General features: G+C 40.5%; 1 protein-coding gene across 1 annotated transcript in view; it reads left to right on the top strand.

Moving 5' to 3' along the window:
• Window positions 1-6,134: 6,134 nt before the first annotated feature.
• The window catches only part of SLC25A1 (solute carrier family 25 member 1), a gene marked incomplete in the record, with an annotated part of 1,035,726 nt that continues 1,024,119 nt past the window's right edge, over window positions 6,135-17,741 (top strand). The window contains 1 exon segment of the mRNA XM_044085143.1: window positions 6,135-6,550. Coding sequence (XP_043941078.1) covers window positions 6,439-6,550 — 112 coding nt within the window.

Below are 17,741 nucleotides of genomic sequence, written 5' to 3'. Positions count from 1 at the left end.
GCTTAAACCAAAAGGCTTAGAATAACAGTTACAATTTAATCAGGCTACTGATAGAATAGTGTAATAAATTGAGTAGGGGAGTTGCATATTTGGTGAAAAGGTTCAAACCTATACTTTGGTTTCAACCACACATTGTAGTGTAATAGTACTCAAAAGCTGTTATCAAATATTCTGTTATGCTACCTTATTACTGATGCGTATTATCAGACTGCACTTGTGAACCTACCGAAAATGTCTGTTTTGCATACTTGTTTATAGGTTCATAGGTAAGTACTAGGCTATCTGCCCGAGGGCATCTATAAGCCTAGCCAGATTGTGTTGGCTTCACCGCCCCCTTAGATTAGTTTCCTGTGCCTCTGTCCAGTAGAGCCATTAGTTCCCTGTGCCTCTGTCCAGCAAAGCCACTGCAGTGATCCCCGGGGAAGATTTTCTGTTTCCCATCCACTCATCAAGGTTTCTCTTGAAGAGTGTTAGTGAGGGGCTCTGCCTAATGTAGACTGGAATCTTGTTCCAAAGCATGGGGAGTCTCTGGGACAGGAATCTATTCCTCCAGCACATCCTATTTATCGTTGTGGTGAGGTTTAGATCCCTAGAGTGTGTGGCTCTTGGGGATTTGTTTTTTTTTTTTTTAGGTGGAGCCAGTCCATCAATTCTGGGTTGGACATGGCCTTGTATGTCAGGCAGAGATCACCTCTGAGTAAGCGGTATGCAACTGAGTACAGCTGGAGTTTCTTCAGTTGGGCTGCATAGGGCATATGTTTGTGGCCAGTAATCCTTTTGGTAAGGTACTTTTGTGGTCTTTCCAGCTTTGCAGGTGTCTTGTAAGGTACATCCCAAATGGGGCGTTGTACTCTATGATGGGTCTGTTGAGTGATGAGTAGAGGGGCACAATAACCTCTTTTGTTCTAGATGCAAACCCTTTTGTGATTAGGTGGGCCACATAGAAGGATTTTCTAACCACCTTGGCAATATGATTATCAAAGTAGAGATTACTATCTACTTGGGTCCTCAGATCCCTTATTACATTTTCTGTATTTAGGGGACTACCACGTATGTGGTAGTTCGTGGGTACTTTGTTTTTTTCCAAAGGGGATGACTATGCACTTTTTGGCATTTAGGTTGAGGCCATGATTTTGACACCAGGTATCCATCTCAGTGAGACCCTTCTGGAGGATGTCTGTATCAGCTGGAGAGTCAATTATGGCCCCCAATTTGCAGTCGTCTGTGAACTTGGTCAGCCATAGTCCTCCTGTACTTGCCTGTACCTCTGAGAAGTATATACAGAAAAGGAGGGGTCCCAGGACTGAGCCCTGGGTTCCTGGGGATGCCACTTGTAACTGGTTTAGAGTCAATCCTAGAGCCTGCAACTCTCACCATGTGGGTTCTATCCGTGAGCCAATTGGCAACCCATCTTGTGATGTAGGGGGTTTATATTCAGGCTGGTGAGCTTGTCTATAATACCAAAATAGGGAATGGTGTCGAAAGCCTCTGCGAGGTCTAAGTAGGCTGTGTGGACCTCCTTTCCCTCATCTAAAGCCTTGGTAACTGTCTCAAAGAAGTCCACCAGGTTTAGGAGGCATGATCTGCCCTTAACAAAGCCAAACTGGGTAGGGTCCAATGTTTGAAGGTTCCCAATGTCTCTGTTAATGAATTCTATTATGATGCTCTCCATATCCTAGCAGACCAGGCTAGTCAGGCTTATAGGTGATAGTTCCCAGGGTCTGTTGTGACTCCACCTCTGTGGAGCGGGATAACTGTTGCTGTGCGCCACTCTATGGGTATGTAGCCTGTAGAGAGGCCGAGTTTGAACTGTGTGTTTAGGTGAGGGGTTAGTTCATTTTGAAGCTTGTGTACTACACAGCCTGGGACACCATCTGGTCCCATTGAAGCTGTATTTTTGTGAGAGGGGGTGAAGTTTGCACTAAACCTGTCTGCCAGAATGTTGGCAATATCAGTCGGTTCAGTGTATTTTGTGCCATTCTGCACTAACTCAGAGCAGATCTGAGAGTCTCCACTTAGTTTTTGACATAGCTAAAGAACGCTTTGTTGTTATCTTTGGAATCCTTGGCAAGTTTCAAAGTTAGCCTTGGATGATTTTATGACAGATCGTAGTTTCTTGCTGATACTAATCAGGGATGCCTTTCCTTCTTGGGATTTTACTCTTTTCTGCACTAGTTTCCTCCTTCTATTGTATAGCTTGTTTATGGCAGGGGTCCACCAGACTGGTTTCCTTTTCTTGGAGGAGTGAGTCCTGGTTTTGCTTGGGATAGCACGATCCATGCATTCTTGCAGGTGCTCATAGAGTGCCTTTGTAAGGGATTCAGCAGCTTGGACAGAATTGTCCTTTAGCATGGGGGCTGTGAACCTTTCCACCTCAGTCTTAAGTAATGTGAAGTTTGCTTTTGAAAAGTTTTTCACGGTGGTTTCCTTGATTGGGGGTGGGGGGCATAATGTGGACATCCAGCGTGATTAGTCTATGGTCTGATCTAACCAGCGAGGGTTTGACCTCCGGCGTAGAACACTGGTCGAACATGTTGGTGATGACCAGGTCCAATATGTTGTCACCTCTGTTGGGGGTGTTGACTAGTTGATCCAGGGCGTTTGAGTTTATAAAGTCTAGGAAACGCTGGGCAAGGGAGTTAGTACTTGAGTAGTTCTTCCAGTTAATGTTTGGGTAATTGAAATCACCCAATATTAGGGTGTTTGGTAGGACCTTCATATTTTCCAGTGTCTCCAGAAACACGAAATGGGGATCCTGGGTCATGGTGGGTGATCTGTAGCAAGCTATAATTTGAATTGCAGTTTTGCCAGTTGTTAGTTGCACATGGATGATCTCTGAGGCATTGTGCTGTGCCACTAACCTGGAGGTGTGGGTATCCTTGATGAATATGGATACACCCCCACCTTTTGTGTTTCGGTCCAGGTTCTGTGGCAGGAAAGTATGGTATGAGTTATTGCCTGGTAGTGCTGGGGTGCTCTCTGGAGCCTTAAACCAGGTTTCTGTTACTGCACAGATATCAATGTTCTCCATACTGAGGAATGCCTCGAGTGCATGCATTTTGAGGTTTAGACTTCTGGCTTTGAGTAGCATTACCCTCAGTTTTTGGTTAATTGTGCTATTTATGGTGGTGGGTTTGTCTTTTGAGCCTTGTCTAAAAAAGCCACTATGGGGGGCGGCAAAAGCCTTGGCCAGTATTCGAAAGCCTAAGGGTGACAGGTGCAAGCCATCTCTTGCGAAGAAACATGGCTTATCAAGCATGTCATCCCAAGTGGACAGATACTGGATCCCCTTTGAATGACACCAGAAACTTAACCAATTGTTGAAATTGGTAAATTTTTCTTTATACTGTGGCATCATTCTTGGTGAGGGCAAGATACTACCCAGGGTCAGGGTCATACTGGCCTGGGCTACGTGATCAGAGAGCTCTTCCATGTCTCTTTTCATGTAGTCCAGGGAGGTACATCTCAGGTCATTTACACCAACATGGACAATGACATTGTCGTGTTTGTACTTGTTCTGGAGTGACCTGAGTGCTTGGTTTATGTGTCGGATCCTGGCACCCGACAGGCAGCTAACTGTAACCTTCTCCTTATCCAGCCTAGTTAATGGGACATCAGTGTGCCTGACTATAGAGTCACCTATTACTAGTGTGTTTGGGTATGTTATTTTGCCTTAAGGGCTGTGATTGCGTGGCACACTGATTATGTGAAGTATGTGTTTCATGGTTTGTGATGGGGTGTGGAGGTTGCTTGGGTGTCTGCTTTGGAGGTCCCTGTTGCTTTTGCAGATTTTTATTTAGAGCCTCCGGGTATGTTTTCATGTATTTATGTGTGTTATTTGCCGGTGTTGGTTTAGTAGGTCTATGTGAGACTGGTGGTGTGTTGCAAGTATTTTTCTTCTCGTCTTGACTGTCAGTTCCAGTCTGGGGTTGAGAGAGCTTTGCCTCAAGTTTGGCTTTATAATTGCATCTCTTGCATATATTAGTATTTGGTGGTAGGAAAAGAGGGTTGTCTGTGTACATGAGGCAGTTGTAACATTGCCTCAAAATGCCCAGATTCACCATTTGGACTGGAGAGTATGCCTGAAACTACCCTTTGGACATGCCTGAATAAGTAAAGTGAGCTGTTTTACTGATTAGCTGGTAGGGACGAATAGAGAGCCTTGTCTTTCTGGACAGTAAGGGGGTCTAGTGCTAGGGTTAATTAGTACCTGCTATGAATTTTGAGCAAGTGCTGGACTGTGAAATGAATGGTTTGAGTGCTTAAGGTGAAGTTTGTCTAGTTCCAAGGGAAAATTTGAAGAGCAGACTTCGTGGAGCCGGGAATAGTTTAAACCTAGCTAACTAGCACTGCCCGGCACGCAAAAGCGCACAAATGGGGTTTTTATGGCAGGGAAATGAAAGAGAGAGAAATTAGCCCAAAATGGCCAATAAACTACTAACTTCTGGGCTACAGCAAACACGGCACACAAATTTCAGAAAGAACCAGATCAAATAAGCAGGCACAATAAGCCTTTAACCAGAAATTCCCAGCTCAGAAGGGCAGAATCTAGCTACTCCTCCCACAAGAGTGCAGACTACAAACCTTCTTAATGTAAAATAATTGGCCTGAAGCCAAAGTGCTTAATCCAGAACTAATGCACTTTTAGAATAACAGACACTGAGCCTTCAATCAGCAATTCCCAATTTAGAAGGATGTAAGCTACCTGTCCTGCCACAACAATGCAGCCCACGAACCTTCTTAATATAAAACAACTGGTTTGAAGCCCAAGTGCTTAAACCAAAAGGCTTAGAATAACAGTTACAATTTAATCAGGCTACTACCAAGCAGTAATAACTGCAGCAGAATGATACAATTGAGTACTTTTAAGAAGAAGCACAAGCAATATAATGTAATAAAGTGGGAAGAAACACAATTACAGTAAAAGCAGATGAATAAAATGCATTTTTTTAATATATTATTTTTTAATATATTTTAATATATAATAGATTTTTTATATAAATATTACAGCATGTTTGTACAGAAATGTGATTTTTTTGTCATGACGAACTATAGCGACAACCAGTGTAGATATAAAATAATTGTTTTATGCAACTATTAGAAGAAAGCTAAGACATATTTTTTGTCATAAAACCTCAAGATATTTGTTGCTACTCATGTTTTCTTCTCATGGCATTGTATGTTACAGTTTGCTTGATTGTACATAGCAGTATACTTGTTCACTAGAATGTATATACAGGTTTTTTTTCTATGTAATTAGACTTAACTATTGTGTTTTCATCTTTATTCTTTTGTTTGTGCCATGTTTTGTATTTCACCTAGACTGTCTGAAATTGGTCAATATTGATCAGTGCCCTACAGCGGTAAACACACATACAAGCATACATGTGTACATGCAACCTCTGAATTGTACTGATTTTTTGCAGAATGTTTAGATTTTTGCCTCATATTTTGGTCCGTTTTCATAAAATTTTGGTCTTCTGGTAAATTATTGGCGAATAATTAAAGACTGGAGTCAGAAAATAATGACAGGAGTTTGAGTTTCAGGTTTCATACCCTACAGAAAATCCATGCTAATACAAAACCTGTTGTTCTATCAACTAAGTTTGTAAGTGCAATATTTAAAAACTGTCCCGATTTTGGGCCTTTGCCCTCTCGTTATTTACGGCTTTGTCTAAATTTCTTGCTGTAAGAGATTGAGAGGTATGATACACATACATACATACATACATACATATACAGATTATACATCAAGAGAGGAATTGAAGCAAGAACGAGATGAGGAGTTGCCAAGAGAATTGCGTCACGGTTATGGGAGGATTATGGGAGGTCTGCTGACTGTCAGGCGTTTGGTAGGCGAGGTCGCTCTCACAGTAAGTCTGTAAACATGTAACAAAAACCATAAATAACATCTGATATTAGTTTATCACGAGATTTGAACAGGTACGCACTCAAAACAGAATATCATTATAGTACTCCCGGAAAATGATTCTTTCAGTTTAAGAAAACAATGAATATTTTTTTCCTGGAGGTTTTGTCATTCCACCTTAAGTACAAGGGGAGGCGGGGTCGTCGGCTGATATGTGCACGTAAAGTTCCACCTTAATTACGGCACTGGGCGGATACAGGGAATGAAGATATGACGAGGCAGAGGGAGCTAGTGGTGGAGGGAGAGCTCCTGTAGCGGAATAGCCGATCGGTTCTTTGGGTTATTTTATGAGGTGATTACACATCCCTCTGAACTCTGCACTGGCAGAGAGTTTTGTACCCCTTTTATCTTTTTTAATCTGAAGTCACCGTTTGTTTTTGGGCCAATCGTACAGGCTTTGGTCTGTTGTTTACAACTGCACAGCAGTCACTAGCAGCTTGTTTTGCAGTACTCCTTATATATAAATTAGTATAGATATTTATTAATTTTGTATTATTTCTACTTTAAGTATGTCTGAAGTGCCTAGTTTTGTAAATCCCTTTTCCCGACCCCGGTGTTTGGCTGCTGCAGCTCCGGCTGGGAAGGCAAAACTCACTCACCCAGGGAAAGCTATACTGGCAGGTAAGCGATTGTGTGTAGTTATTGCTTATGACTGTTTAAAACAATAAAACTACATACCATGGAATTTTATTTCTTACTCATTTCTTGTAAACTGAGTTTGAAAACAGTTCACGTAGTTGTCGGGGTAGCTTGATGGTTGTAATCAGTGCTTTGCAACAAACCGATAACACGGTCCCCAAGCCCATCAGCCACATATTTGATCATTTTTGTGCAGGTGTTGCACAATGGCACACACGTACACAACAACACAATTGGGTGGCGTGTTTCTGAGAAGAGCAGACTAAACAGGGTTTCTGCACAAATAAGTTTTCGTCTTGTAAGCTGTGTCAGTCATTGTTTTGTATAGTGTGTGGAATGCATTCCTTACATGCTTGTGCAAATAAAAAGGTATATTTTCTTCAGTTGCATGGGGAAAAGCTGCTTATTCGTGTATTTCTGCAGCTAATTATACTGCTGGAAACAGGAATATAACCACTGTGACGTGGTTCTTCTCATTATTCAACTCCTTGGTCTGCCAGTGGGTAGTATGACAAGTTGTGTACACGAATTGCACATGAATTTGTGAAGATATTAAAGGAAGACAAATGTGAGAGGCTAGAGTTTGTGAAGATAATTCCAAGGAAGTGAATGCGAGAGGCAGTAATGTTTCAAACAAATCTATCTTTTTCATTTCTTATTATTTTTTTCTTAAGTGTCAGTACGGGTTTAACAGGATGGCAAAAAAAAAAAAAAAAAAAAAAAACCTAGAAAGTGTACTACACTAACCTGACTGAGAAATGTACGATAACTATTCTTCCTTAATGGGCTGCACATTATCAGTGTTGCTTATCTAACATCAGACCACGAGTACAATTTTGGAACATTCTCAAGAGTGTGCATTTGATTTCTTTAAAACAAAGTCTCCTTGCTGCTGTCTTCTGATTGTGAACAGAAAAAAGTGTTTGTTTTTTAATCAAAATGCCTAGCACTGTTTGTATGTTTTTTTATAAATATATGAATGTGAGAAGCAGGAATGGTTTACCAAATGAACAGAGCCTGTGGGAATAGGGGATCCACCAGTGCATGCAGGATTCCCCAGAGCTATCCGTTCCTAGGAATATTATAAAGGTGAGATAGGAATCCCTTTATTCAGAGCCATATTAAATAGAATTACTTGCTAATTTTGCCGCCAGGCCCTGACATATATGACTGTTCAATCCTATTTGATCTTAAAAATTCAAGGCAGCGGTGTCTTGCAACCATTTACACCTTGCCAGTACCAGCTCTTAGACTGTCTTCATTCTGGAGGAGGGCTAGGCCAGGCAAGGCAGAGGAAAAATTGAAACCTGTCCAATCATCCGCGATAGTGTATTCCACTAAGTTTGCAAGGGAAGTCTATTCCAGAGGTGGGGGAGACTCTGTGTGACAAATCATCTCTCCACCATGGTTTATCAGCTAATGTGTTGAATCCCTTGTTCTGGTATTGGTGGGACTGTTTTATTAGTGGAGTTAAGACATTCGGGGCCATTGGGTCCCTAGTGGCATGGAAGATATTTCCAGAATAGTTTATAACATCCTGAATAAAGAGACAGATCTTCCATTCTTTTCAGGTATATTACAGTTTTTTAAGCCAGTGATCTGTTGAGGTCATGTAACTTATTTATTCTCAGTGCCTTATAAAAGATCTAAATAAACCAACTTTTTGCTGGTAATTCCTCAAATACAAGAGAAGGGAGTGGGTGTTCAGAGAATGGAAATATTATACACCGGACATGTTTATTGAGAGACTGGATGAATAGGTAGATATACTGACTGACCCTCTTTGTCCTCCATAACTATTAATTTCATTTCTATATATAGCAGATAAAACTAGCTACTCTCATGGCTTGGCCAGGGCACTATTTCGATTTGAACATCTTGAGTATCAGAGGGGCATAAGAACATAAGGTGTTCTGTTTTAATGTTTACCCTGGAAGCTAGACTTGTTCTTAAGTGCTTAACAAAGTGCATATTTTCCCGTCTGTTTGCTTTGTAGCATATAAAGAAGGTAGCTGTATGTTTGTAGGCTACACTGCGTAATATGGGCAGTAGAAAATACTACGCTTCTCCCCTGTCAGGAGGAGAATAACAGAACAACTTTGACAGTTTTGACTGCAAGACTTGAAATAACATTGCTTTTGTGAAGAGAGTGGGGGTCTAGTAATTCTTTTGTTCACGTCATGCAGTTGCTTGGATGTACGTTTTGATAGCTGCAGAAAAGTGTGCATCTGGTTAGACCTTGTGTAGTGTGTTAAAATCCTCTGTAGTCACATACCGCCTACTGGGAACAGATCAGCTTTTTTTTAAGGGATATCCTGAGAGCACTGGTTTGGTTAAATGATTTGCTAAGAGTTGTACAGTATGCATATGGAGAGGATGGGGATCAAACCCAGACTACATAATGCAGCTTGCAGCCTTGACTCTATGTTGTTATGCTAAGTGTTCAAAAACAGTGATCCAAAACTGCTACTCAAACTGGCTGTGACATAATTGTAGATGGTAATGGAATAGAGCTAGTACCAAGCATTGTTTTTTGTGTGGGTACTATCTTTTGTAAATCATGGAATCATGGAAATACTGAAAATTTTAACTACCTTTCTCCGTTGCTGCTTTTTGTTTTCTATATCCATGTCTACTGGATGCATGTTTGGTAGCCTGGGTTTTTGGTGAAATATGTATTGCTGCATGGTTTCCTTTAAGAAAAAAAGAGCAAAACTCATTTTGCCAAATAAGTTTAATTTTCCCCTCTGTTTGGGCCCTTGGAACTGGTTGGAATTAATGGGGGGTGGGGTGGGGGTAGTGGGATTTTCCCCAGTTTGGAGAGCTTTGCTGCTGCCATGTGAAAGGTTTTAATTTGTGTTTTGGTTTGACTAAACAGCATTTTTCAAATCTGCAAATATTTTGGTGAAGTACCATTTCCATTCTTGTATTTATATGCCTGTCTAAAGGGCCACGTCCTTTAAGGTTTGTGGTTTCTCAGGACTAGTACTAAGAAATTTATTAGTCATTAGATTGAGCCTTTACTTTGGGAAATGCGGATTCAGCTGTTTAGTGCATACATCAGCTATGTCAACAGTGTCAGTGAAGACCTTTGTAACTTACAGTGGAATTTGTACTGGTTTATTAGTGGAAGAATTTGTACTATTTTATTTGCAAACTGTGTGTGTGTGTGTGTGTGTGTGTGTGTGTGTGTGTGTGTGTGTGTGTGTGTGTGTAGTTTTTCATATGACTGGAGGGTTTCAGCTTTGATTCGTGTTGAATTAAAAATTGATAAGATTTTTAAGATTTTATAGTGGATGACCATTCTTTTGTTCTTGTGTTTGTTGGGGGAGGAGGATGGGAAGGTGTAGTGTTCACAATTTTTTTTTTTTGTCTGCTAGAATAGTATACAAGTAAGCGAAACATAACAAGAGTAGTAGCTTTTATAGCTTATAGATTCATAGGTAAGTACTAGGCTAGCTACCATTATGGGCCATTCTAAGCCTAGCCATTTTCCATTTTTGTGCTGTAAGTAACCTGTTCTGTTTGGTTTATAGATTAGTACTAGGCTAAGTGCCCTTGTGGGCCAGCTTAAGCCTAGCCAATTGCCCCATGTGAGAATCAAACCCTGAATCTTGTATAAGGTAAACATCTTAACCATTATCCCAACCTCCCACTCCTTGTAGAATGACTTTACCTAGTTCATTTTTAATTGTATATTAACCGTAATGAGAATAACTGGGATCATACCATACTTAAATTGAGGGGACTGATGCATGAGATAAAGCATTTAGGAGCTGTTTCTGTGCATTAGTATTATAGGGGGCAGTCCTGGGGTAAACTTTTGTTTTCTCATCCGTAGATCTAAGTTGCCTTGAATATGGACAGGAATGAACTTTGTTTTAGGTGAATGGGAAGTCTGTTCCACAGCAGCAGTATCTGCTGTGAGAAATACCTGTCCTCCAAACCATTTTGTTGATGTTAAAGAAGAGGTTTAGATCACTAAACCAAGTATTTCTGATTATATTTGACTTGCTGATTTGCAATAAATCTGTCATTAACGGGTTAGAGGATGTCGTTTTTTATGCCACACACTGGTCACAATTTAGCAGTCTGTAGGATTCTGAGTAAAGTGATGGGGCTTTGAGTCAGTCCACTCAGAGTGGGAGGAGAGGGTAGATTCAGCCCTTTTGAGCTGGGAATTATTACTGGTTGAAGTCTTATTGTGCTTGCTTATTTGAACCGTTTCTTTCTGAAATTGGTGCACCTCGTTTGCTGTAGCATAGACCTGCTGAATTTAGCTCTGTTTGTATAACTTGAGCAATAATCTACACCATCCTTTTTTGGAAAGGGCTCCCCTGCACCCTAGTGGCAGGAGTGTGCATTTAAAACTCTTCTGATTGAAGGGTGCTGGAACAGGGCTCAGTTTTGAACATTTTATTGGTTAATTGGTTAATTTGTTTAAATCTGTTTGCTCTTGTTTGATACTGTTTAAGTGGGTATCTGTTCTCCTAGGTTTAAATCAACCTAAACAGAGTTTAAATATCATAGTCTGGTTACAGGTTTTGCTCTACTCCAGATCTGTTTATGTGATTCCTGTGTTTCCTGCTACACCATCTTGTGTTGGCTGGGGCCTGCCTGCACTTAAAGGGAGTAAGTGAACTGGTTGGAACACGTCTGGCATAGGGTGTTGAGCTAAGAGCTCAGGGAGAGATGTTGATTGGTCAATTCCAGTGTTTCTATTTTACTTTAATTTTCACGCGTTTGCATGGGATTGTGCTTGTTCGTGCATCTCTGACTGCCGCTGCGCTGTTTTACCCCTTTATGAGGTATCTCAGCTGCATTCTTCTCTTACCAGCACTCCTATGTAATTGAGGCCCATGTTTGCAGGTACTGTATTGATTTTTATTAAGCCCTACTCACACCAATCGGTACTCTCTTTAGTGCCCACTCTACTATCCCTGACGTCTTTTCCACAGACTGACAATTTCTTATGGTTTGTCCTACTAGTCTGGTTGATAATGGGCATTCTGAGACAGTATAGCAACTGCCTAATGTACACTTACAATTCTCTACTACTACCACCCAGGAACATAATATGTGAGAGATGCAGTTACATTCAGAACCCAGAATCCTTGTTGTCTCTGTCACAAGCCAGTACATCTGGCACTGAGAAGGTTGTCTGCACAAACACTATGAACACCACACCTCAAACACCACCCACACCTGTACAGCACACTCCTACATATGCGGAGGATCTCAACAAAAACATACTTAAACAAAAGACCTCCAAAGCAAAAAAACACACACACACACACAACCTACAGCACCAAGCATCGCACATAGTAGACACGCCTGTGTCTCACAGCCTTTAAGGCCTAGCTACAAACCCCTACATACTAGTCACAGGAGACACTATTGTGAGACACACAGATGTCCCCTTCACCAGGCTAGACAAGGAGAAATTCACTGTAAGTTGCTTGTCAGGTGCTAGAATCTGCCAAATCACGCACGCATTCAAGTCTCTTAACAACCGATACTGTTATGACTCCGTCATAGTCCATGTTAGCATGAATGATTTGAGACGTACCTCTTTGGACTATATGAAGAGAAACATGATTGAGCTTGCTGAATATGTGTCCCAGGCAGGTATGTCCCTAGCCTTAAGCAGAATCCTACCATCACCCAGAATGATGCCTCAGTACAAACAGAAAATGATTGACTTTAACAATTGGCTTAGTTTCTGGCGTCATTCCAAGGGGATCTAGTACCTGACTGCCTTGGAGGACATGATTGACAGACTACGATGCTTTTCCAGAGATGGCTTTCATCTGTCTCCCCTGGGCTTCGGGCTTCAGGCTTCTGGCAAAGGTTCTTGCCTCCCTCATAGTGCCTTTTTTAGGCAAAGTCATGAGCACAAAATTACCAACATGAAAAATTCTTCTAAACGAAATTTAAAGGTCCTGCTGCTAAATGCTAGGAGTCCTGGCATGAAACTGCACTCATTGCAAGCATTCCTTACCCTGGAGGATGCTGACATTTTGTCCAGTCACTGAAACCTGGTTCAAAGTTGTGGAGAGCACCCCAGCCTTACCAGGTTACTCATCCTATCATACTTTCAAACCCCAAATGGAGGGCTACAAAGCCAAAGGAGGTGGAGTTTGAATATTTATCATATTTATCAAAGACATACAGACCTCCAGGCTGATCAAACAGTATGAAGCACAGGAGACACACCAAGTGCAGTTAAATGTTGACAGAACACCTATTCAAATCATAACTAGCAACAAACTTCCAACCATGACTCAGGACGCCCACTCCACCTATCTGGAGTTGCTTACCCTTTATTAGGTGACTTTAACTACCCAGCCATAGAGTGGAAGACCTATTCTAGCCCAAACCTGAGCACCCAGAAATTCCTTGACTTTGTCAATGCCAATGCGTTGGATCAGCTGGTTGACAATCATGCGAGAGGTGAAAATATCCTGGACCTGGTCCTAACCAACATGAGTAGCCACTGTAGCACCTCTACAGTGTCATCCTCCTTGGTAAGATCCAACCATAAAGCAATCACTTTAGAAGCTACCATCTTCTCTGACCCCCTCCCTGCCTTGTCAGGGTCAAACAAAAACCTTTTCCAAAGCTGACTACAATCTCCTGAGAGCAGGTCTGAGGAGATTTACAGACACTGTCCCTTCAGTTGGAACTAACACTGATGTCCAAGACTACACCAAAAAACTATATGAGCACCTACATAGCTGTATGGACTCAGCAATACCTGACAGGTCCGAATCATCTTCCTCAAGGAAGAGTAAATCTGTCTGGTGGGCAGCAGCAATAAACAAACTCTATAATAAAAGGAAAAAATTGCTGGCCAGGACTAAGAATGAGTAGATGCCAAGTTGGAAGCAATCTCTCCTTTGTCTGAACAAGCAAATAAGGTCACTGGTGAAATCCTCTAAGGGTAACATTGAGTTCAAATTGGCCACATCCACTAAGAACAATCATAAGACCTTCTTCACATATTCTGCAGCCTTAAAAGGTAACACCCAAATCTGCTTTGAACTGGTGGTCAGTAACACATACACAAATGCTGCAGATATAGCCAACCTGCTGGCAGACGGGTTTAGTGAAAGCTTCACCCCCCCATCCTCTCATCAGTAAACTAGGACATCCCTGGCACCTGCCCTCTTCACCAGGGAGCAAGTCGTTAATGCTGTCTCAAAGGCAAAAAATGAAATATCGGGATTCGACAACATATCTGGCTGTATCCTACATGAACTTGGGCATGAGTTCTCAGCTCCATTAGGCACCCTATTCAGCCAAAGCCTGAGCACCGGCTTCGTCCCAGTGGAATGGAGGACAGCCACTGTCATCCCTCTACACAAAGGTGGAGCATCCATTGATACAAGCAGTTATAGGCCCATCAGCCTAACTAGCCTGATCTGCAAGGTCATGAACCGCATTATCATGGACCTTATAAACAAGGACATTGGCAACGTTCAAATGCTTGACCCCACACAGTTTGGTTTTGTCAAAGGGAGATCATGCCTGTTAAACTTGGTTGACTTCTTTGAAACAGTCACCAAAGCATTGGACAAGGGGAAGACCGTGCACACCGTCTACTTTGACCTAGACAAAGCCTTCAACACTATTCCGCACTCTGGCATAATAGATGAACTCTCCCAGCTAGGCATGAATCCATATGTTACCAGATGAGTAGCTAACTGGCTCAATGATGGAACCCCACCCTCAGTCAAAATAGGGGAAGCCATCTGTAGTAGTAGACACATAATGAGTGGTGTACCCCAAGGATCGGTCTTGGGGCCTCTACTGTTTGAGAGATACTTTTTTCTGAGGTGCAAGCCAAAACCAGTGTTCTGTGGCTGACCAAGTTTGCTGATGACTGCAACATGGGTGCTGTCTTAAATTCTCCTAGTGATGTTAACATCCTTAACCAAATTAATGACTGGTGCCAGAAGTATGGCCTCAAACTGAATGCCAAGAAATGTATCTTATCCCCTTTGGGGAAAATGGCATCAGCATCAGTTACCATGTTAATAATAACATACTAAGCACGCAGTCAGTCGTGATGGACTTGGGCACACAGGTTGAGGGCAACCTGACATTTGACCACCACATTACCTCTATTGTACGGAAGAGCACAGAGGTTCCTGACCAGGAAAATCCAGGGTCTCAAAACACCTATCCTATACAGATATTTCAGTGTATAACGGAAATGGAATCCATTAAAAGACATGAAGAAGTAGAACAATGTGGTGATAGAAAAGAAAAGAAATTGGAAGTCTGCGATATGAAAAATAGAAAAAATAAAAGTATATTTATAAGATACTTTTAAAAGGAAAAATGAGAATTTCTCCATTTCGGGGAAATAAGTAAAAAAAGATAATGAGGAATGGATGAATAAAAGTTTGACGAGAAAGGAAATATTAGATATAGGCAGAAATAATAAAAATTGTGGGTATAATGTATGAAAAAGGAAATGGTACAAAAAGTATGGATTGTTAAAAAAAAATCTGAAAATGTTAAGAATGCGTTAGAAATGGAGATTACTATGACACAATAAAAGAAATGGAGGAATCGGCACCAAGAATAGATAGCTTTGGTTAAGAATATAATGGCGATTAATGTGAATGAGAAATTAATATTCTGTCAGCAAAATATTAAATGAATGGATAAAGAAAGGAATATTAGTATAAGGGATTTGTGGTAGAATAACACTTATATGGAAGAAAAGATAAAACATTGGAGACTAATAACACTAGGATATGCAGATTATAAAATCTTTATGGAAAGAATACAAAAAAAGATACTGAAGGTTTTGGTTCGTATAGGTTTGTAGATTAGTACTAGGCTAATTGCTCTTGTAGGCCTATGTAAGCCTAGCCAGTTACCCAATATGGGAATCAAACCATAGACCTTGTGTCTGTATAGTAAACACCTTAACCACTATGGCAGCAGTCTTCCTCCCCAAATGAATTTATAAGAGAAGGTGTTTTCAGACTGAAGGGTAGGGAAGTGAATGAAAATGTTAATAATGTTAAAAGAAGTAACGGATATGATTTTGAAAGAAAATAAGTAAGGCCAGTGATATGTCTACAGCATTTGATAAGGTTGGGAGGGTGGCCTAATGGTTAAGATGTTTGTCTTGCAAACACAAGGTGCAGGGTTTGAGTCTCACAAGGGACAATTGGCTAGGCTTAAAATGGCTCATAAGGACAGTTAGCTTAGTACTAATCTCTGAACCTATAAGGTTACTTGTGAAGTAGTATGGCAGATTCTGCAGGCATGGGACAGGAGAAAAAAATGGATGTTATAAGAAGCTATGAAAAGTGAAGGTTGAACGTTACGGTAAATGGATGGATGGTGATAAAAGATACAAATTAAGAGAGGCATTAAACAAGGATGTTCATAAAATGTGTCTTACGGTAATGAATGTAGTAATTCAAACGTGTGTGTAAAGTCAAGGAAGCAAAATGGGAGCTGGAATAAGGAAATTATACCAGTTTGTCTGTCATATGCTGATGATTTAATGATTGTGGCAAAAAATAAGAAATGGAATAAATGAAGTTGTGGAACAAAAGGAGGAATTATTAAAGCTGGTTTTACACTTGAGGCAAAAAGTAAAAGGTCTGGTGCATCTAAGAAAATAAGTGAGTATGTTATACCAAGAAGGAAGTAAGTGCATTGGGAGTGAAATTTGGAGGGTATGAAACTGTAATAGATCAGTGGAAAATAAGGTGTACTTATTTTTCCTTTTGTTGGCCCGATTAGTCCCACTAGTCTAGTAGCCTTTTTTCAGGGGAGGCGTGAGGTGGTATGTGTACTAATAGGGGACATTTGGCCAAGGCATCTGGAACTTCCCCTACTCTTTTATTCGATAGATGCCATGGGATCCTTTTGCATCCACCTGAGCTACTACCAAGACTGAATGCATTGAAAAGAGGGGTGATATATAATATAGGTTTCATCCTAAAAATTCTTTTAATTTACTTGGTTTCTATGCATTTGCTGTGGGTAATACATTTGGTAAAAGACAGTGAGTTGCAAGTGATGGGGGGAAAACGGTATATGTAAGGTATGTGGAGGGAAAAGAAGTGGTAAATAGACAATATGAGATTAAATACCCTCCAAAGAAATTTAAAAGATGTGGAAATGCGATAAAAATAGAAAGAAAAGTTCACATTTTTTATGAAGTATGGGATTTATTGGAGAATTTTTTGCTGAGAAAATGTAATGAGTGTATGAATGAATACAAAACAACAAAACATTGTTTTTTAGAAAGTAAAAAATAGTTTTGGAAAAATTTTAAAGGGGAATATAACTGAGAAGAATGTAAAAATGTAACTGTTGCTGTGCTACTATATGGAAAATATGAGAAAAGAAAACTGTGAAATTGAAAACTGGGCACATAATGCTGTTTGTGGCAATCTCGGGATTACAGAAAAGATGATGTGATGGATGATAAAGACCTGTTAGATGAAATGCAGATTTGGTTGCTGAAAGGATTTGGTGATAGCCAAATTAAAAAAATTAATAGTGTATGGTGGCTTACAGAAAAGAGTTTTATGACATGATAAAAATGGACATTTTCTGTGTATATTATATGTTAAGGTTACGAAAAAATGGAAATAAATGGGAATTAAGAATATGAATGTATAAGTAATGTAAAGAAGTGGAAGTAGTGAAAGATTTGATAAGATATATGCAGCTTTACAAGAGTATTTCAGTGTATCCAGCCACTGTTCATAGGTTCATAGGTTCATAGATTAGTACTAAGCTAACTGCCCTTGCGAGCCATTTTAAGCCTAGACAGTTATCCCTTGTGAGACTCAAACCTTGCACCTTATGCTTGCAAGGCAAGCACCTTAACCATTAGGCCACCCTAAAGAAGTCTGCTGCCCATGAACACTTCCATGCTAGTGGCCATTAAGTATTAACACTTTCAAGCCTGTAGTGCCTTTTGTATACTTTCATTTAACATTTATAGCCCCTTGTGGTATCCATGTCTTTTTTAGGTCTGTCTTCTGTAACTGACTTAACAGCTAATAGTAGGCAGTATTAGAAATGGCAATGCATTAACAAAACATCAAGATTCATAGTCTAGGATATCCTACTGTGGAAGAATTAATCAGTGCTAATTATGAAAATAAGCAATATTTCTATATGTACT

This window comes from Protopterus annectens, chromosome 10.part0 (assembly GCF_019279795.1).
Source record: "Protopterus annectens isolate FY-2018-M chromosome 10.part0, PAN1.0, whole genome shotgun sequence".
Taxonomy (NCBI): domain Eukaryota; kingdom Metazoa; phylum Chordata; order Ceratodontiformes; family Protopteridae; genus Protopterus; species Protopterus annectens.
Note: the sequence above shows the minus strand (reverse complement) of the source record. Positions and strands in the feature narration are given on the sequence as shown.